Source organism: Bombina bombina, chromosome 7, assembly GCF_027579735.1.
Source record: "Bombina bombina isolate aBomBom1 chromosome 7, aBomBom1.pri, whole genome shotgun sequence".
Taxonomy (NCBI): Eukaryota; Metazoa; Chordata; class Amphibia; order Anura; family Bombinatoridae; genus Bombina; species Bombina bombina.
Window position 1 is genome coordinate 134,732,364 of NC_069505.1, and position 23,393 is coordinate 134,755,756.

General features: G+C 39.3%; 1 protein-coding gene across 1 annotated transcript in view; it reads left to right on the forward strand.

Moving 5' to 3' along the window:
* Positions 1 to 23,393, forward strand: part of CSTPP1 (centriolar satellite-associated tubulin polyglutamylase complex regulator 1) — a 322,173-nt gene that overhangs the window by 238,854 nt on the left and 59,926 nt on the right. Inside the window, exons 5-6 of the mRNA XM_053720316.1 lie at positions 12,008 to 12,093; positions 12,827 to 13,022. Of these exons, the coding sequence (XP_053576291.1) occupies positions 12,008 to 12,093; positions 12,827 to 13,022 (282 nt within the window). The remainder of the gene's footprint in view (positions 1 to 12,007; positions 12,094 to 12,826; positions 13,023 to 23,393) is intronic.

Below are 23,393 nucleotides of genomic sequence, written 5' to 3' on the forward strand. Positions count from 1 at the left end.
CCGTCTTCATGGTGACCAAGCTGTGCTCCTGAACCTGAGTCTTTTATTATGGAGTGGGTAGTAGTGGCCTCATTTGTTGTAACACCATGTGATGATTTTCATATAAAAAAAAACAGGCTTTGGGGATTGAGCAGTAAAGGTATCTTATAACATGCTAAAATGTTTAACCAAATCTTCCAGTATGTGTGCAATTCAAATGCTTAATTGCAACGTTTTGCTTTTGTGATTGAAATAAAGCATTCAGTTTTAAGAAAGTTTCAAATTTACTTTTGCTATCTTGTATTGAAAAGCAGGTTTGTAGACTCAGGAGTGTGCACGTGTCTACAGCAGTTTTGCAAGAAAGAGTTTACCAATGTTATAAATTGTTCAGACAATGCTGCCATCTAGTGCTTAAAAGCAATCTTGCAAAACTGCTGCCATATAGTTCTTCAGACATGCTGCTTACCTAGGTGTTCTCTTCAACAAACAACAACATAAGAACAAAATAAATTTGATAACAGAGTACATTTTCTTAAAATGTTATGCTCTATCTAAATCATTAAATAAACATTTTGGGGTTTCATGTCCTTTTAAAGGGACATTGTAGTGCTAAAATGACATGTTATTTATGTGTTGCTTGAGGTGGAACTCGTTGGGGTTAATCAAGGAGAACCATGGCAAGAAGTCCACAAATTACATGTTGTAACAAATTAGTGCATGCACTTTCAATAAGTATAGCCCCTGCCTGAATTAGTTAAAGGGACAATGTAGCCCCTGCCTTAATTAGTTAAAGGGACAATGTAGCTTCTGCCTGAATTAGTTAAAAGGAAAATGTCCCTTTAACTAATTCAGGCAGGGGTTATACTTATTGATTGAAATTAGATAAGAAGCTTTCACACAGTAAACTTTTATTATAGCTTGAAATGCGAGTCCACGAGCGTGCAGGCTAGTGGGTACATAACAGATCTCAGGGACCCCTGCCTTTAAATAGTGTTGTACTTACTTGCACAATCATCACTGAATTTGTTTCACAAAGGCAACTGACCTGGGTACCCAACCTGACATCCCTGCTTGCCATTATGTGCACAAGACAAATGTGCAATTACTTGAAAACTGCTGTTATTATAACACGTACACAGGACAAAAACATGCAGAATATGTAGATATATACGTGAAAATCTACAAAGACGCACACATACAAATCCACAGATATGCACAAAAATCTGCACACATACACAGGTACGCACAAAAATCCGCACACATACACAAATACGCACAAAAATCCACACACATACAAATCCACAGATATGCACAAAAATCTGCACACATACACAGGTACGCACAAAAATCCACACACATACATAGATATGCACCCAAATCCGCACACATACACAAATACGCACAAAAATCTGTACACATACACAGATATGAACACAAATCTGCACACATACACAGATACGCACAAAAATCCGTACACATACACAGATATGCTCACAAATCCGCACACATACACAGATACGCACAAAAATCCGTACACATACACAGATATGAACACAAATCTGCACACATACACAGATACGCACAAAAATCTGTACACATACACAGATATGCACACAAATCCGCACACATACACAGATACGCACAAAAATCCGTACACATACACAGATATGCTCACAAATCCGCACACATACATAGATATGCTCACAAATTCGCACACATACACAGATATATATTTACAAACATATTCACAGTGCTGAAATGCCAAATGGAGTCTCACAGTAAGAGATTAGTAGAAATGAGTAAATAGTAATAAATCCACTGAGTATCACGTAATCCTATTTTTAAAAATGATTAAAAAGAAGAAAAATAAATAAAAAAAGAGAATAAAAAAAAAGAATAATCAACTAGTCCTCATAGACTGTATATAAAAAATATATATACACACGAAAGTCACCACCGTAGTATTGTTGAAAATAAAGCAGTGTGAAAATGAGGTCCCAGCTGGTTGTTGTCACACCGCATCCACTTGTTAGTGTTCCCAAAGATATTCCCAAAGATGCAGAGTAATTCCTCCCTGCTTGAATTAGAAAACGTGCTGCTGGCGTTTCTTCTAGTAGATGATTAACTGTAAAGCAAAACACAAGCGCAACCCAGATTCAAGGTAATATAAACCAATTTATTCCGCAACCTAAGTGCCCATATACACACTTACAAGATAGTACTTAAAAACAGGCACATCAAAAGAAGTCACAGCTTGGTTCAGTCTCCATGACTATCCAGGATCCAAAGAGAGCCTTCTATTAAAAAGTTAATCAATAGATACGAATTTTTGACCAAAGGGTATCAGATACCTCGACTCACTATACACGTTTCATCTGCCACCTATGCAGACTTTGTCACGTTTTTTCAATCTCTTGGCAAAGTCTGCATAGGCGGCAGACGACACGCGTAGAGTGAGTTGGAGGTATCTGATACCCTTTGGTCAAAGATTCCAATCTTGCTTTTATCTATTGATGAACTTTTTAATTCAAGGCTCTCTTTGGATCCTGAATAGTCATGGAGACTGAACCAAGCCGGGACTTCTTTTGATGTGCCTGTTTTTAACTACTATCTTGTAAGTGCGTATATGGGCACTTAGGTTGCGGAATAAATTGGTTTATATTACCTTGAATCTGGATTGCGCTTGCGTTTTGCTTTACAGATAAACATACACAGATATGCACACAAATCTGCACGCATACACAGATACACACAAAAATCCGTACACAGATATGCACACAAATATACACAGATATGCACAAAACTCCGCACACATACAAAGATATGCACGAAAATCCGCACACATACACAGATATGCACATAAATCCGCACACATACACAGATACGCACATAAATCCGCACACATACACAAATACGCACAACAATCCGCACATTTACACAGATATGCACAAAAATTTGCACACATACACAGATACTCACACAAATACGCACACATACACAGATACTCACACAAATACGCACACATACACAGATACTCACACAAATACGCACACATACACAGATAGGCACACATACACAAATATGCGCACATACAGATATGCACACAAATCCGCACACATACACAGATATGCACAAAAATCCACACACATACACGCACACATGCACAGATACGCACACATGCACAGATACGCACACATACACAGATATGCACACAAATCCGCACAAAAAACACAGATATGCACACAAATCCGCACAAAAAACACAGATATGCACACAAATTCGCACACATACACAGATATGCACACAAATCCTCACACATACACAGATAGGCACACAAATACGCACACATACACAGATACGCACACATACACAGATAGGCACACACATACGCACACGTACACAGATAGGCACACAAATATGCACACAAATATGCACACATACACAGATTGGCACACAAATACGCACACATACACAGATACGCACACAAATACGCACACATACACAGATTGGCACACAAATACGCACACATCCACAGATATGCACACAAATACGCACACATACACAGATATGCACACAAATACGCACACATACACAGATACGCACACATACACAGATACACACAGATACACAGATAGGCACACAGATACGCACACATACACAGATACGCACACATACACAGATACGCACACATACACAGATAGGCACACAGATACGCACACATACACAGATAGGCACACAAATACGCACACATACACAGATAGGCACACAAATACGCACACATACACAGATAGGCACACAAATACGCACACATACACAGATACGCACACATACACAGATAGGCACACACATACGCACACGTACACAGATAGGCACACAAATATGCACACAAATATGCACACATACACAGATTGGCACACAAATACGCACACATACACAGATACGCACACAAATACGCACACATACACAGATTGGCACACAAATACGCACACATCCACAGATATGCACACAAATACGCACACATACACAGATATGCACACAAATACGCACACATACACAGATACGCACACATACACAGATACACACAGATACACAGATAGGCACACAGATACGCACACATACACAGATACGCACACATACACAGATACGCACACATACACAGATAGGCACACAAATACGCACACATACACAGATAGGCACACAAATACGCACACATACACAGATACGCACACATACACAGATACGCACACATACACAGATAGGCACACAAATACGCACACATACACAGATAGGCACACAAATACGCACACATACACAGATAGACACACAGATACGCACACATACACAGATACGCACACATACACAGATAGGCACACAAATACGCACACATACACAGATATGCACACAAATCCGCACAAAAAACACAGATATGCACACAAATCCGCACAAAAAACACAGATATGCACACAAATTCGCACACATACACAGATATGCACACAAATCCGCACACATACACAAATATACTCACACATACACAGATAGGCACACAAATACGCACACATACACAGATACGCACACATACACAGATTGGCACACAAATACACACACATACACAGATACGCACACAAATACGCACACATACACAGATTGGCACACAAATACGCACACATCCACAGATATGCACACAAATACGCACACATACACAGATATGCACACAAATACGCACACATACACAGATACGCACACATACACAGATACACACAGATACACAGATAGGCACACAGATACGCACACATACACAGATAGGCACACAAATACGCACACATACACAGATAGGCACACAAATACGCACACATACACAGATACGCACACATACACAGATACGCACACATACACAGATAGGCACACAAATACGCACACATACACAGATAGGCACACAAATACGCACACATACACAGATAGACACACAGATACGCACACATACACAGATACGCACACATACACAGATAGGCACACAAATACGCACACATACACAGATATGCACACAAATACGCACACATACACAGATATGCACACAAATCCGCACAAAAAACACAGATATGCACACAAATCCGCACAAAAAACACAGATATGCACACAAATTCGCACACATACACAGATATGCACACAAATCCGCACACATACACAAATATACTCACACATACACAGATAGGCACACAAATACGCACACATACACAGATACGCACACATACACAGATTGGCACACAAATACGCACACATCCACAGATATGCACACAAATACGCACACATACACAGATAGACACACAGATACGCACACATACACAGATACACACAGATACACAGATAGGCACACAGATACGCACACATATACAGATACGCACACATACACAGATAGGCACACAAATACGCACACATACACAGATAGGCACACAAATACGCACACATACACAGATAGGCACACAAATACGCACACATCCACAGATATGCACACAAATACGCACACATCCACAGATATGCACACAAATACGCACACATACACAGATAGACACACAGATACGCACACATACACAGATACGCACACATACACAGATAGGCACACAAATACGCACACATACACAGATATGCACACAAATACGCACACATACACAGATATGCACACAAATCCGCACAAAAAACACAGATATGCACACAAATCCGCACAAAAAACACAGATATGCACACAAATTCGCACACATACACAGATATGCACACAAATCCGCACACATACACAAATATACTCACACATACACAGATAGGCACACAAATACGCACACATACACAGATACGCACACATACACAGATAGGCACACAAATACGCACACGTACACAGATAGGCACACAAATATGCACACAAATACGCACACATACACAGATTGGCACACAAATACGCACACATACACAGACAGGCACACAAATACGCACACATCCACAGATATGCACACAAATACGCACACATCCAGATATGCACACAAATACGCACACATACACAGATAGACACACAGATACGCACACATACACAGATACACACAGATACACAGATAGGCACACAGATACGTACACATACACAGATACGCACACATACACAGATAGGCACACAAATACGCACACATACACAGATAGGCACACAAATACGCACACATACACAGATAGGCACACAAATACGCACACATACACAGATAGGGACACAGATACCCACACATACACAGATAGGGACACAGATACCCACACATACACAGATAGGCACACAGATACCCACACATACACAGATAGGCACACAGATACGAACACGTACACAGATAGGCACACAAATACGCACACATACACAGATATGCACACAAATACGCACACATACACAGATAGGCACACAAATACGCACACATACACAAATATGCACACAAATATGCACACAAATATGCACACATACACAGATAGGGACACAGATACCCACACATACACAGATAGGCACACAGATACGCACACATACACAGATAGGCACACAGATACGAACACATACACAGATAGGCACACAAATACGCACACATACATAGATTGGCACACAAATACGCACACATACACAGATTGGCACACAAATACGCACACATACACAGATATGCACACAAATACGCGCACATACACAGATTGGCACACAAATACGCACACATACACAGATACGCACACATACACAAATATGCTCACAAATAGGCACACATACACAGATATGCACACAAATACGCACACATACACGGATTGGCACACAAATACGCACACATACACGGATTGGCACACAAATATGCACACATACACGGATTGGCACACAAATACGCACACATACACGGATTGGCACACAAATACGCACACATACACGGATTGGCACACAAATATGCACACATACATGGATTGGCACACAAATACGCACACATACATGGATTGGCACACAAATATGCACACATACACAGATACGCACACATACACAAATATGCTCACAAATAGGCACACATACACAGATATGCACACAAATACGCACACATACACGGATTGGCACACAAATACGCACACATACACGGATTGGCACACAAATACGCACACATACACGGATTGGCACACAAATATGCACACATACACAGATTGGCACACAAATACGCACACAAATATGCACACATACACGGATTGGCACACAAATATGCACACATACACGGATTGGCACACAAATACGCACACATACATGGATTGGCACACAAATACGCACACATACACGGATTGGCACACAAATACGCACACATACATGGATTGGCACACAAATACGCACACATACACGGATTGGCACACAAATATGCACACATACACGGATTGGCACACAAATACGCACACATACATAGATTGGCACACAAATACGCACACATACACGGATTGGCGCACAAATACGCACACATACATGGATTGGCACACAAATATGCACACATACACGGATTGGCACACAAATACGCACAAATACGCACACATACACGGATTGGCACACAAATATGCACACAAATACACACACATACAGATATGCACACAAATACGCACACATACACAGATACGCACACAAATACGCACACATACACAGATACACACAGAAATACGCACACATACATAGATAGGCACACAAATACGCACGCACATATACTGATATGCACACATACACAGATACGCACACAAATACGCACCCATACACAAATACGCAAATATACACAGATAGGCACACAATTACGCATACATACACAGTTACACACACATACACAGATAGGCACACAAATACGCACATATAGACAGATGCACAAACGCTCAGAAACACACAGACTTTAATTCTCACATACAGTGACTGCTCTCCTTTTGGTTTACACATTTTGTGGGGAGGGGAGGGAGGGAGTGGGGGATAACAATTTTTTACGCTTTGTACAGCACTTCAAACAGATCTCAGGAGAGCTTTGGAAGATTACATGAAAGAGGCGCCAGTGAGAATGTAGTAAAGTGTGTGAGGGAATTTAATGCCCAGGCAGTTATGTTCATGAGTTTGTGTAACAAGACAGAAGTAACTGAAATCTGTTCCCTCAAGGGAATTAAAACAAACTGTCCTGAAATAAAACACATTTATTTATGGGAATCATGGGAGATATCACTGGAGTCTCATGGTCCAGAACGTATTTAGTATGTCAGGATTGTTTTCTGTTCTCCTGTCAGCAAGACACAGTTATTCTCTGATCTTCTTGCAGTCATATTCCTTTGTCTGTCACACTATATCCACTTGCAATCTGACCACACTGTGCTGTACTGTCTTTATACATCTGCAGCCCCTACATCTTTATTTTCTGTACATATTCTGCTGATAATCTCCTCATGTACTGCACATACTGTGCCAATAGCCTGTCTTATGTTTTTCATACATTACAAATGCCCTCTCATAATGCTGTGACAATTCTTATTTCAGGTAGATATTCTTCATTCTGCAGATTTTTATCCCTCTCTCTGTTCATACTCTTCCCAGTCCTTTCACTCTCTATTTACAACACCCATTTCTTTTTGCCTGTCCATCACCCTTGCTTTGCATATACACCATCCTCTGCATATACATTGTCCATTCTCCTTCATCTTATATTCTCAGCCTATTGTACTTCACTTTGAACATATGTATATTCCCCTCACTCTTTATATACTCTGTCTATCAACACATACACTTCCCAACCCTCCTCCATTCTGCTCATACACTGACAAGTTTTGCACACAGACATCCCACCCCATCCTCAATTTTGTATATACTCTGTATCTGCACTGTCCTTTCTCACTTGCCCTTCACATTCTCAACCCCTTAAAACTCTCTCTGAAAATACTTTGTATATTTTGCCATACAGATTATATGCCGTGTGCATCTGCACATACACTTCCCACCACACCCAAATTCTGCAGGTGCATTTCCCACCCCAGTTCTTCAAATGCATTTCTCAACTTCACCCCACACCCCAATTCTGCACATGCACTTCCCATCCCCCAACCCAATTCTGCAAATTTACTTTACTCTTCCACCCCAATTCTGTACATGCACTACACCCAACTTTTCCATCCTTCTAACCCAATTCTGCACATGCACTTCCCATCTCCCCAACCCAATTCTGCACATACACTTTCCATCCCCCAACCCAATTCTGCACATACACTTCCCATCCCCCCAACCCAATTCTGCACATACACTTCCCATCCCCTCAACCCAATTCTGCATGTACATTTCCAGTCTCCCCAACCCAATTCTGCACATGCACTTTCCATCCCCCCAACCAAATTCTGCACATACACTTCCCATCCCTCAACCCAATTCTGCACATACACTTCCCATCCCTCAACCCAATTCTGCACATACACTTCCCATCCCCCCAACCCAATTCTGCACATGCACTTTCCATCCCCCCAACCCAATTCTGCACATACACTTCCCATCCCCCAACCCAATTCTGCACATACACTTCCCATCCCCCAACCCAATTCTGCACATACACTTCCCATCCCCCCAACCCAATTCTGCACATGCACTTTCCATCCCCCCAACCCAATTCTGTACATGCACTTTCCATCCCCCCAACCCAATTCTGTACATACACTTCCCATCCCCCCAACCCAATTCTGCACATACACTTCCCATCCCCTCAACCCAATTCTGCACGTACATTTCCCGTCTCCCCAACCCAATTCTGCACATGCACTTTCCATCCCCTCAACCCAATTCTGCACATACACTTCCCATCCCTCAACCCAATTCTGCACATACACTTCCCATCCCCCCAACCCAATTCTGCACATACACTTCCCATCCCTCAACCCAATTCTGCACATACACTTCCCATCCCTCAACCCAATTCGGCACATACACTTCCCATCCCCCAACCCAATTCTACACATACACTTCCCATCCCCCCAACCAAATTCTGCACATGCACTTTCCATCCCCCCAACCCAATTCTGCACATAGACTTTCCATCCCCCAACCCAATTCTGCACATACACTTTCCATCCCCCCAACCCAATTCTGCACATACACTTCCCATCCCTCAACCCAATTCTGCACATACACTTCCCATCCCCCCAACCCAATTCTGCACATGCACTTCCCACCCCAACGCAGTGCTATACATGCTCTTCCCAACATCTCACTGCAATTCTGCACATGCACTTCCCACCCCAACGCAGTGCTATACATGCTCTTCCCAACATCTCACTGCAATTCTGCACATGCACTTCCCACCCCAACGCAGTGCTATACATGCTCTTCCCAACATCTCACTGCAATTCTGCACATGCACTTCCCACCCCAACGCAGTGCTATACATGCTCTTCCCAACATCTCACTGCAATTCTGCACATGCACTTCCCACCCCAACGCAGTGCTATACATGCTCTTCCCAACATCTCACTGCAATTCTGCACTTGCACTTCTCTCCCCAACACAGTTCTATGCAAGCACTTCCCAACATTTCACTGCAATTCAGCACATGCACTTCCAACCTCTATGTCAATTCTGCACATGCACTTCCCACCTCTATGTCAATTCTGCACATGCACTTCCCACCTCTATGTCAATTCTGCACATGCACTTCCCACCTCTATGTCAATTCTGCACATGCACTTCCAACCTCTATGTCAATTCTGCACATTCACTTCCCACCTCTATGTCAATTCTGCACATTCACTTCCCGCCTCTGTCAATTCTGCACATGCACTTCCAACCTCTATGTCAATTCTGCACATGCACTTCCCACCTCCACCTTAATTCTGCACATACACTCCGAATATGATCTCCTTTCCCCGTTTCCTACTCATGGGTGCTTGTACGGATCCAATGCCCTTTACACTCTCAAATGATCCTACTCTGTGCACTGTGTGATAACCAATAATACCAATAATAATTGACATTATTTGTTGAAGGAGCAGCAATGCACTACTTGTTTCTAACTGAGCACATGGGTGAGCCAATGACAATCGGTATATATCTGCAGCAAGCAATCAGCAGCTAGAACCTAGGTTCTTTGCTGCTCCTGAGCTTTCCTAGGTAAACTTTTCAGTATTGGATAATAAGAAAAGGAAGCAAATTAAATAATAGAAGTAAATTGGAAAGTTGTTTAAAATTGTATGTTCTGTCCAAGTCATAAATGTCTAATTAGGACTTTACTGTCCCTTTAGGGGTCTTATTTGTATCTTTAGAATCAGAGCTGCCTTAATATGTTAATGCCCTGAATTCTTTGTGCACTGGTTATTGAAGCATATTTTTGTTTTCATGTAGTTTCTGATGTGTGGTCCAAATTTTACAGGGTATGGAGATGTTTTGTATAGGCAAATATTACTACAAACCTTAAGGGACATAAAACGCTTAGTAATTACTTTTCTTTAATTTTTTTGCAATAGAGTATCATGCTAGAAGACGGAGGACATTAACTGAATACATTAATACCCGGTTTGCTGCAGTTGGTTTTAAACAGTAAAGCTCCTCCTTCTCCATATCTTATTTGGGACAGCCAACTTCAGATGTTACTGGAGTAGATGGTTCTAGTCACTGTCATTTTGTTTGAAAAAACTTGCATTACAGTATTGTATTGTATCACCTATGCTGAGGCCAATAATGGTTAAAGACGTAACAGGCTTAGGTTTGTGAAGTCTGCAGTGTGCACAATTTTCAGAATAAGAGAACAAAATAAAAAAAGGAAAGTGTATTGTGCTTTAAACATCTAGGCAGCAAAATACAGGTGGATGCTACATTACTGTTCTCATTATCCTCTCTCTTCTCCTGCTTAGAACCAAAATCATCTTTCTGTCTTCTCTCCTCTTTCATATCTGTCTTTCATTTATGACTATAGTTTAACCTATTAGGTTACACAGCATGTAGCTCCAATTAAATGACTAATGCATTTTTTTATTGAAGCTATTAATACCTTGCTGTCTCTCTTTGTAGAATTGTCCTGATGGACGATGCAATGGATTGTTTGATGTCATTCTCAGATTTCCTCTATGCATTGCAGATTCAGTTTTATTACTCAGGTGAGTATAATTTCAGAAAACCTAAGATTTAGCCTTTTCCTGTAAATGTTAACTTGTCACTGGAACTTTAGAGATTTCTATAACAAATGTAAGGTTTCCAGTTGTGCAGTATTGAATTGGACAGTTAGATATTTCTGCCAGCTGCCCAGTAAAATCTATACAAAAAAACTAGACATTTAAATATATTGTTTGAGTCACTGAGCTGCACTCCTCAGTGACACGGTACATGTATAGCCTTATTGCGCATGCACATGGTCACTTCCTGTTGTGAAAAGCCAATTAGGGAAAGGACTGACACTTTAATAACTTGTGTCAGTAAATAAAGAGAGCAGAGAAGAACAGCTATTTGGAGAAAATCACTATTATGTGGTATTGATACAAAGAGTTAAAATACTTTTTCAATGTGCTAATAGAATAGAGAAGTAATTGTGCTGTCCGTCACTAGCAGCCAAGGACACTGCCTACCACCTTCCCTGGTGACTACCGGGCCAGTTAGTATTTTAGTGGAAGGCAGCTGGTAATCCTAAATACTAAACTTTGCAATGAATTGTACAGGCTTCTTACAGTGAGTAGGTTCATTTATATGCTCATTAACCCATTGCCTACCAAATATGATGGCAACACATTACATAGCAATGCATTGCACCTTACTGAAAGCCAAAAATGAAAGATCATAGAGTTGAGCAGCTTATGGAGAAAATAAATATACAATCACACACATATTTGTTTGCAGAGTTCCTGGACAGTGCGTCTGCTATTTACCATGATCTTCTGACTGGTAAGAACTCCAACACGGTTATAGTCCCAACATCGCGGTTGCCTGTATCACGCCAGCGGCAGCCCCCTGGCGACAGCTGCACACATGAAGGTGTAGATGCTGGACAGTTCTATCAGGGTGTGGAGAGCCTCTGTGAGAGGTATAGGCACAGGTAAGCAGAATTACACACACAGTCACCAGAGCCACCTGTCTGAGATACAATGTTCCTTTACCGCTACACAGACTTATTTTTATTGCATTTGTTATTGTGATTAGTTGTTACAGCTCCTAAGTGAGTTTATTTTCCAGGTCTTGAGTAGTTATTTGTAACATTTGTCATTTGTTGTACTCTGAAGACACTAACTTCTACCTCTAAAAACACAAAGAGGCTGGCGCTCTGTAGGCTTGATGGGACAGAAAGATCCTATTGGAAATGCTCTTATGAACATTCTATGATTGCCCTATTGCTTGCCTATACCTATTCTTAACTCCTAATAAGGGAGTTAAATACACAGTTAAAATAATCTCCAGAGCAGCAATGCACTACGGCAAGAGATGATGATTGGTGGCTACACACATATGCCCTTTCATTGGTTAACTGTGTGTGTTCAGCTACAGACCAGCATTGCTGCTCCAGAGCTGACTTTAAAGGGACATGAAACACAATTTTTTTTCTTTCATGATATAGAATGAGCATGCAATTTTAAACAACTTTCCAATTTTAGTATCTAATTTGCTTCATTTTCATGATATCCTTTGTTAAAAAGCATATCTAAACAGGTTCGGTAGCTGCTGATTGGTGACTGCACATAGATGTCTCATGTGCAATAATATTTCTTCAACAAAGGATATATAAAGAATGAAGCAAACTAGATAATAGAAGTAAATTGTAATGTTGATTACATTTGTATTCTCTATCTGAACCATGAAAGAAGAAATGTGGGTTTCATGTCCCTTTAACTATATGCTTAACTGTTGTTGGGGGTTAAAGGGACAGTATACACTCATTTCCATATTAGACAAAATTTAATAGTTTAATTTATACTAGACTGTCCTTTAAAACACACTGTTTATGCAAGGAAAAGTGGAACAAGAAAATGCACTAATTAACTATATTGCTGCAGTACTAGTTACTACAGGACCTGTTACATTGTTAATTTACATATCTTTGGACAGCTTTCACAAACTACTTCAATGCCCAAATGCAGAGAAGTAAATAAGAGCCTCTTCATATCGTAGGCCACTGGCTGATATATTCTTCATTGTTTAGAATAATTCAGAAAATGTAATGCTGCCATCATGTGGTGCAGGGTGTGCAGTACTGCTGCTTTACCTGCTTGTTATACAGTGGGAGCTGATCTGGTCATGACACATTCTTTAGTTGGGTGTGTTCACTTTTTGCTAAGCAAATACCTAGGCCACATAACTGTGGCCTCCCAAAGGTGCCTCTTTAAGCCCTGCACCTGGAGAGGTGGAGTATGACTGGGGCAGGGAGAGCAGGGGTTAATATCCTGTGCACTTCCATAACATGAGCATATGGTATATCTGAAACACTGCCAGCATTATGGCTTTATTTGATCAGTTATGTGATTGAGACATTTGTTTTTGTTGTATAGTGGAGACAATGAGTTATTTGTTCTGTATGCTTTAGCACGGGCATAAAGTAGGAGGGTAGAGAGCAATCTCTTCTCTTTGCTCAGTGTATGGTCTTCTTCTAGTCATCTCAAACCTGCAAAACAAGTGTGTGTATCCCTGGGATGTCTGCTTAGTTCTAAATGTATTCGCTATCCTTCCCTTTTTTGGTTTTACTCCTTTAAGACTACTAATAATCGTGTTCCAAAACCATAATTTGTGACGGGCTTATATTATTATTTATTTATAAAGTTCAAACTTGGTGAGATATCAGCAAAAATATGCTGTTTATCTTTGCATGTGATTGTTGCTTTTGCAATAATTTACAAGACTAAGAGAAAGATTACAAGTAGTGCGTTATGAGTTTTCCATGCGCGATGTGGTCTTTTCACAAACAATTCCCATTGCGCAGGTATTACAAGTCTTGAAAAATCGCGATTACACGCTCGCATTCACCTTTTACGCAACAATCCTTTCCACGCTCGAAGAGCTGTAGTAAACAGCTTTGCGCACCAAAAAAGTTTCACAAAATACTTTAAAAATACATTACAAAGTACAGTTACACTCATATTAATAGTGTCTATAAAAATAATTTTAAAAAAAAATATTGCTCACAAAAGTTATAAGGGCTCAAAGATATGAAATCTCAGGTGTTAGAAAAAAAAAAGCAGACAAAGGGATTTTACATTGACATACACATGCATAGAGAAACATGGATTTATAAATATAGAGATATGTTTAACTATGGAGATAATGAAAATATTTTACAATCTTATGCACATTAAACTATCTCAGATGTATTTTCAAAGAGATTTTCGCGTATAGATCTTGAGGTATCTAGACATGTGTAGGTGTGGGTAACCACGTACCCCTTGGCTTCTTTCTTTCTTGGGAGATTAGTGGAGGGCACGGACATTGACGGACTGTCTATATACTAACCAATAGTGAACATAGAAGAATTTAGTGCACCCTTACTACACCGACAGGTGATGCAAACACACACGTTTTTATAATATATATATATATATATATATATATATATATATATTCATATACATATCACAAAATAGATATTTCAGTCCAAAAATCATCACATATATAGAGAAATATTTATTTAGAATTAAATAGAACATATTCAGTTGTGAAAACATTTTTGCAATATGAAATCTTGAATACGTCATGGGATTTGCACAACAGATTAGGGTTTTTGAGTTTTCTTTTTTCTATTTGTCTTCTCCATTGACTTCTGCGGGGAATACATGAACGCGCACGCAATTTCGCAGTTTGCATTATGCGTCTAAATGCGTGCGCAAAATAAGTTGTTTTTCAACTTGTAATAGCTGCACAACCCCAAATGTGAAAAAGCCATAACACGCGCAGAATTTTCGCTATTGATTTAGCACACAGTGTGAAATTACACGCTAATAATATAGACAAAAAGGAAGAAACAAATGGGATCTATTATAAAACACTTACAGTACATCATTTTTATTATATACCATAGAAACAACTTAAAACACAGCAAAAAGAAAGGATAGGAAAGGCTATACAAGAGAAGTTCTAATCATCAATCGCTACCCAGCTCAATAGCCTACCATCCAGAAAAGATTAAAAATAGACCATTGGGCAGAGGGAGAAAGAGCGCAAGTGTGCAGGTATATTAAAAAAATAACCGAGTCTAGTGTCAGTCACAGATCATACAACATAATGGGTAAAGGAAAAGGATCTTCCTCAAACATGCAGGCAAGCAGGCATTCCTAGGTGCTCAAAGGCGTCATCCAACCAGCAAGCATCACACGTGAACCCGGAGATACCAATTGCTGACTAAAATAACCTTGTCTAAAATTAACAACCACTCCATAATTAATAATTAAAACTTTAAGTAAATACAAATATTATTCTATTAGTTTATACTATCTGATGGTAGTATAACAAATTATAATTTATAGTATCAAGAAACTGCAAGAATTGTATCCACTTCTTATATCAATGTAAACACACCTGCTAAACGCTCTCTCCCTCCCGCCACAAAGGTTTTTTCGCTAGTAAGTGACTTAACTACCACCTCGCTTATGCATTAATTTGTTGCTATGGTAATGTGTAAGCAAATCATCTGTTAGGCGGAAGTGCTCACCGCCTAGCGTTACATCATGCTGACATACAACTAGTGCTTTGGACTGTGACAAAAGTGAACAAAATGGCAAGAACATTTAACTAAATGCTCATAAGACTTGATGAGAGTAACGTTAGAATATGAATGAAACAATATGTGCATTTACCAAGACTAGTGGAGGCTAAGACCCTAATAAAGATTATGATATATTTGATCAGAAATTTAAATATCATATTGGTAAATTAAAAGAAGAGCTGATTCAATCTTTTTATTTAGATTGGTCTGATTTTCAAAAGGGAAATATATAAATATAACATTGTTTTTAAAAGGAGGCATCCTAGACAATCACAGATTAACTCTGATTAATCATCTACAGACACTGATACTTCAGACGTGGAAGTGAACACCAGAACTAGTAGTGTACCATTCCAGTAGATGTACCTACTAATCTGCTTGTTACTACGATTTTTTTTAAGAAAAATACCTTTTTCCTCCAAGCAGGACTGAGAAAGAGGAATCAAAACAGGGGGAGACAAAAACAAGCCAGGAAATAGTGGAGGGTACTTTACAGATTGTACATTTGGCTATTTTCCAGCTATGAAAAGAACATTATAGTTTGTTATCTGAATGTCTTTCTTATATCCTGAAAACATAATTTGACAAATTTACTTGAATTAAAGATGTACATATGTTTGCAAGGAAACTAGCTTGATCAACAAAGGAGAAGACGAGAATTAGGGATACAAATAGAAGATCATGATGATGTTGAAAAACTAGTTGGTTTAACAAATGAAAGTAAATGTGAAACAGTTAAACAAAAATGGCACCTTTATGCCCTCTATGTCACAGTATCCTCAGATAGAGAGGTTTGTGTCTTTGGTTACCACGGAATTGGAATTGATTAACCGTAAGACTAAAAATAAAGATAATCTTAGTTTTAAAGAAAGGTTGGCATTAAAAGAATTAAGAGATAATACAAATATCATTATCAAGGGAGCAGATAAAGGGGGCAATAATGCCATCATGCAGAATCAGAACTATGTTCAGATGTGTCAGAGTATTTTGGATGTCGTTGATTACTATGAAGTTATGGAGAATGATACTTCTTTGAAATTTACTGGGGAATTAAGATCAGTTCTACAATATGGTCTCCATAATGGTTTTATTAATAAGGATGTATTCAATGTTATGTACAATAATAAAGTGAGGGTGAATACTTTTTATAGTGTACCCTTATAACACAAAAACGCTTTAGATCCGCTAGAAAGGCTGATTGTCTCAGGGAATGGGTGCCTAAAAGAGAATGTGAGCATTGTTCTGGATACTTACATCCTCTTGTACGTACCCTTACATTGTATGTTCAGGATATTAAGGATGTATTGCTACAGCTTAGAGATCTAACGATAAAGAGTGCAATTCTACTAACCAGTATTGTTGTTGAGAGTCTGTACTCAAACATTCAACATCAGTTGGGTATTCAGGTGGTATTTCTTGAAAACTAGGAATCCATTAGATAATTCTTTAGATGAGTTTATTATTGATTTACTACGCTTTGTTTTGGATAACAATTATTTCCTGTTTAACAACAAAGTGTATCTTCAGAAAAGGAGTACAGTGATGGAAACATGCTGTGCACCAATATATGCCAACTTGTTTTTGGATTGGATTGAACAAATTAAAATTCTAAAAGAAGATGTTAATTCATTTCTGCAATACATTGATCTGCACCTCAGATATATTGACAATACGTTGATATTATGGTCTGGTACTAAAAATGAATTGACATTGTTTGTTGGATGGCTAAATAATACTCAGCTTGGCATGAAATATACTTATGAGATTGATTTGAACCAAATTTAGTTTTTAGATAGTTTGATTACCATGGACAGAGATAATTGTCTAAAGACAGTAGTGTACAGAAAGCCGACAGTAACTACCGATCTTTTGTACTGGAAAAGCTTTCATCCAACTAAACAAAAAATGACCATTCCCACTGGGCAATACTTAAAGGGACATTATACACTCATTTTTTCTTTGCATAAATGTTTTGTAGATAATCTATTTATATAGCCCATAAAGTTTTTTTTTTAAATTAATGTATAGTTTTGCTTATTTTTAAATAACATTGCTCTGATTTTCAGACTCCTAACCAAGCCCCAAAGTTTTATGTGAATACGCTCGACTACCTACTCCAGCTTGCTCCTGTTTGTGTAAATGGTCGTTTCATATGCAAAAGAAGGGGGAGGGGGGGGGGAGTGTCTTATTTGCCACTTGCAGTGGGCTTTCCAGCTACCTTTTCAACATAGCCAAACTGACAGCTTCTAAGTAAGTTTTTAAACAGTTTTATACTGGATTTTTATATCAGTATCTGTGCATATTATTCTTTATAGTAGTGTCTATTACATGCAGTTATATGAAAATGAGTGTATACTGTCCCTTTAAGATTGCACTACATGCTGGCGCCCATGTGAGCCGGATTTACCGCACGGCTATTGGCTAAGAGGTGAAAATGTGAAAAAAGTTTTTAGCCATGTGCTGCTGTAGGAGCTAAGGGCGGCGATCGGTTGAAACAAATAAAGGAGCTTTCTACATGAAGTATCTTATACTTTATGAATGAAAGTGCCCTTTATTTATTTCAATAGTAAATCCTAGCGTTTGTAAAACACTAGGATTTACTTTCACTTTAATGGATTTAAATGAGTATGGCCATAGAAATGCAAGTAGCTTTTCCCTCCGATGTTCCCATTCCAGAAGCACTCCTGCTCCTTCTATAACAGCTGCATCATCACAAAGTGGCTTCTCCACTAGAAGCCTCTTCAAGTAAGCAAGTGTTGCAAACAACCGTATCCAAAAAATATGCAATACCTTCAGTTATAGGTAGGATGGCACATGAAATTCAGGAAAAAGTTGATAAAACTCTTGCAAGACCAATAAAGTCTTCTGCTATTGGTCGCCCAATCAGATTTTTCTCATAGGGAAGAATTGGCAGTTAGGGGGTTGTTCCCATCCCGTTTTATTAAAGTGCATTGTCATGAAATAGGCACTTTAAATAAACAGGACTATGGAGAACCTCCTAAACACCCCTAAAGCACCTTAGCAAGCTGAAGTGCTTTAGGGGCCTGGAGTGTCTCTTTAATAGAAATGAGTGCTTTCTCTCTGTTTGGTACTATGAATCAGTAGGAGAATCAAAGGAGACAAAACAATGTTCTTAGTTTTCTTATGTTAATGGTTTCTTTGGTTTTTCATTGTTTGGGTGGGTGGGGGGAGGTTGCTTGTTTTCATGTACTGGCAAAAGAGATTCTTTATAGTTTACATGTTGTTAACATATTCTGACCTTTTTAGTTTTTGAAAAAAAAAGTTTTACATTTTTTTTTAGTTTATTATTTACTGAATAAGCCTTACCTTTAAAGCATAATACTTTTATACACAATGCATTTTGTGTTCCCAATGTAACAAAAGGACTTTCAATTTGTACAAGTACACCCCTCTGCATTTAAAATAAATAAAATAAAACAGTTTTTTTCCATGACTTCAAAATTTATCAAAATTTTACATCACTAGATAGGGTCTTTTAGTCAGCAGTCAGCAGATTGGTCTATTTCTTTCATCAGATTGTGAGAATCCACAAGTCATCACGTGTGGGAATATTCCACTCCTAACCACTAGGAGGAGGCAAAAGACCTCCTAACACAACAGAGCTTTAAATCCCTCCCACTTCCCATGAACCTTGGTCATTTTCTTTTGCCTCCTTGATGAGGAGTGAGGTGAAAGTAAAGTGCAAGATCTACTCATCGTTTGAAAGGGGATGCTCTAACCGATCAGAGGCCCGAAATCCTTGCTGTAACCTGTTGTTCAGAGGTGCAAACATGGAGATATCAGCCAGGCAGTGAAAAGTCTTTTCTTAGTGAAGAAATGTTGCAGGAATCCGAGGTGAAATGTGGACTTGTATATCAATGCCCTGGGTTGAGATGCTGCTACTACGTTAGATCCTTGGCATTGGATGGGCTTGTTTACTGAAAGCAAGTTGCTGCAGCTGAGGTAAGCACAGTGGATGTAGGTGCTGAGAGGTAAGTACCTGCACCTTCCTAGCCCACCGGCTATTAGTATGGACTTGTACACATGCTTCACATAGTCTGGGGACATACACCATACACCTTATACTAGAAGTTTATAGCACTTTTGGTCACTTTTAAAAACGTCTTCTTTCTTTTAGGTTACTGTTGCTTTAAATTTAGTGCATAGCACGCTCAGAAGTTATTTCTGAGCTATGCCCAGTATGTTTTTCCTTACCTGCACTAAAATTCTGCTTGCTACTTTTAGGTTTTTAGCTTTAGTGCTCACCAGTAGTGCAGGCAAGCTAAGTGTTAAATGGACATTGTACACTAGATTTTGCTTTGCATATATGTTTTGTAGATGAACCATTTATATAGCCCATCCGGGAGTGTTTTTGTACAAATGTATAGTTTTGCTTATTTTTAAATAACATTGTGCCGATTTTCAGACGCCTAACCAAGCCCCAATGTTTTAGATGTATACTGATGTCTACAGACTCCTGCTTGCCCCTGTTTGTATAATGGGTATTTTCATATGCAGGAGGGACGGGGAGTGTCTGCTCTTCCTGCTTTCTCAGCCCCTTTCAGTGGGTGTCCCAGCCTAACCTCATCAACACGAGTGCTAAATTGGGATCTTCTAAGTAAGTTTTTAAAAGGTTTTATATTGGATTTTATATATCAGTATCTGTGCATATTCTTCTTTATAGTAGTGTCTCTTACATGCAGTTATTTGAAAATTAATGTATTCTCTTACATGCTGAACATTAGTGTATTCTCTTACATGCAGTTATTTGAAAATTAGTGTATACTGTTCCTTTAACTGTTATTGCATGCTTTTTAGCACGCATTTCTGTGTTCCTGTGTTGTTATAACATTCTAAGCATGTAGGAAAGTTCTCAGGACCGGTGGAGGTGGTAAGGCACTCTGATCATCAGAGCTTGGCTTCAAATTTTGGGGTACAAATCTTATTTAACCGTTTATGTGCTGTATTATTTGATTTGTAAGCCTTTTTTCTGTTTTAGAATTTTTTTCAGTGTGTTATTGGAACAGTACCTTATGTTTACTGTCTACCTTTTAAGAGTTAATTAGTTTTACATTACACCTTTTCTACCCTTTTGTGTGCTTTATACTTATATACTTATACGGCCAAATTACTAAGCTGTGGATGCAGCTGTTTCCAAAATGTAAGTTAAGAAGCAGCGGTCTTAAGACTGCTGCTCCTTAACTCCACCACCACCTCTGAGGCGGCGGACAGCAATCAACCCGATCGGGTTGATTGACACCCCCTGCTAGCGGTCGATTGTCCGTGAATGTGCAGGGGGCAGTATTGCACAAACATTTCACAAGGAATGCTTGTGCAATGATAAATGCCGACAGACCCCATACGACTGCAGATTCTCACAAGAGAGCTTTCCTAACCTTTTGCCACCTCTCCGACCGGGGAGATGGACAACTCCTGCCCGCGCGTGATTGGCTGTGCGCGGCTAAGTGGCGAGATTGCACACAAGCGCAAAATAGCTAGGGAAGTTAAGCCCGCCAGAGGCAAACTGCGGCGGACAGAGGCGCATATGTGTGCCCCTGTCCGCCTCAGCTTGATAAATCGCCCCCTTAATATCTTCTGTTTCAAGCAGGTAGTTGCGTAATACAGGCTCATTGTTAACAGCACAACAGAAGTGGAGAAAAGAATATTGTTTAAAGTAACCAACTTAGAATTATTGTGCCTTATACATTGAGGAACCCTCCAGAAAGCACAGGAGGCCACTTTTGGACCTCATATGGAAAGGTAGAAAATTCTGTCTGATAGAGGGTATCTTGATGCATAGGTAACCGCTCATGGGTTACGTTTAGTAAACCTCAGTTTTTTGTTATATTTTATTATTTTAGCTTGTGATAAACATGTATATGTAATGATCTGTATATTATCATAACAAACAATAAACAAGAATATAGATCAACTAAGTAATATAAACCACAGGAAATACCAAAGTAATATACTGGTAATAGTATAGGGTGTCATTCTAGTTGCAAACCTTCTAAATGAGACCTAAGTGGTCACTCTTGGGCCTCAGACACTGAAGGTACAATGGTATGGATAGAAGGTGTCTGGATCTGAAGAGACCACTCTTGGGTCTCACATGACATACCTAATTTTTACACTATTTTAGTATACAATGAAAAGCTAATTGTAAAACAGTTAACAATATAAATGAATAAAGCTGCAATGTTGGTTACTTGTATGGATCATATAGCAACTATAGCTGGTGAATAAATGAATACATTTGTCAGGCAGATAACCTACATAGCTGAGATAAGTAGGCTAATCAATAATTAGAATAATAGAGCATGATCCCTTATGCCTAACTCTACGGTAACTATGACAGATTAAAGGGATTTAAAGCCCAGGTTAAGCAAAGGGGGAGGGTCACACTTTGTAGATAAAATTGCTGTATTTTCTGTTGGTTATTAAATAATAAGTTAAAGTTACCTCTCTCCATCAATATTAAGGGCCTGCACCTATTATTATTATTATCATTATCAGGTATTTGTAGAGCGCCAACAGATTCCGCAGGGATCAAATGGGTAGAGGGCCCTGTCAAGAGTTGCACTGTTGTAGTCGGCTCTTATAAAGGCGATCTGCAGACAGCTGGGCTCATAGGCTAACATTCTAAGGGATTCAAGGGGAAAGCAATGGAGTTAGGAAAGGTTAGTGTAGGTTGTATGCATCCCTGAATAGTAGAGTCTTTAT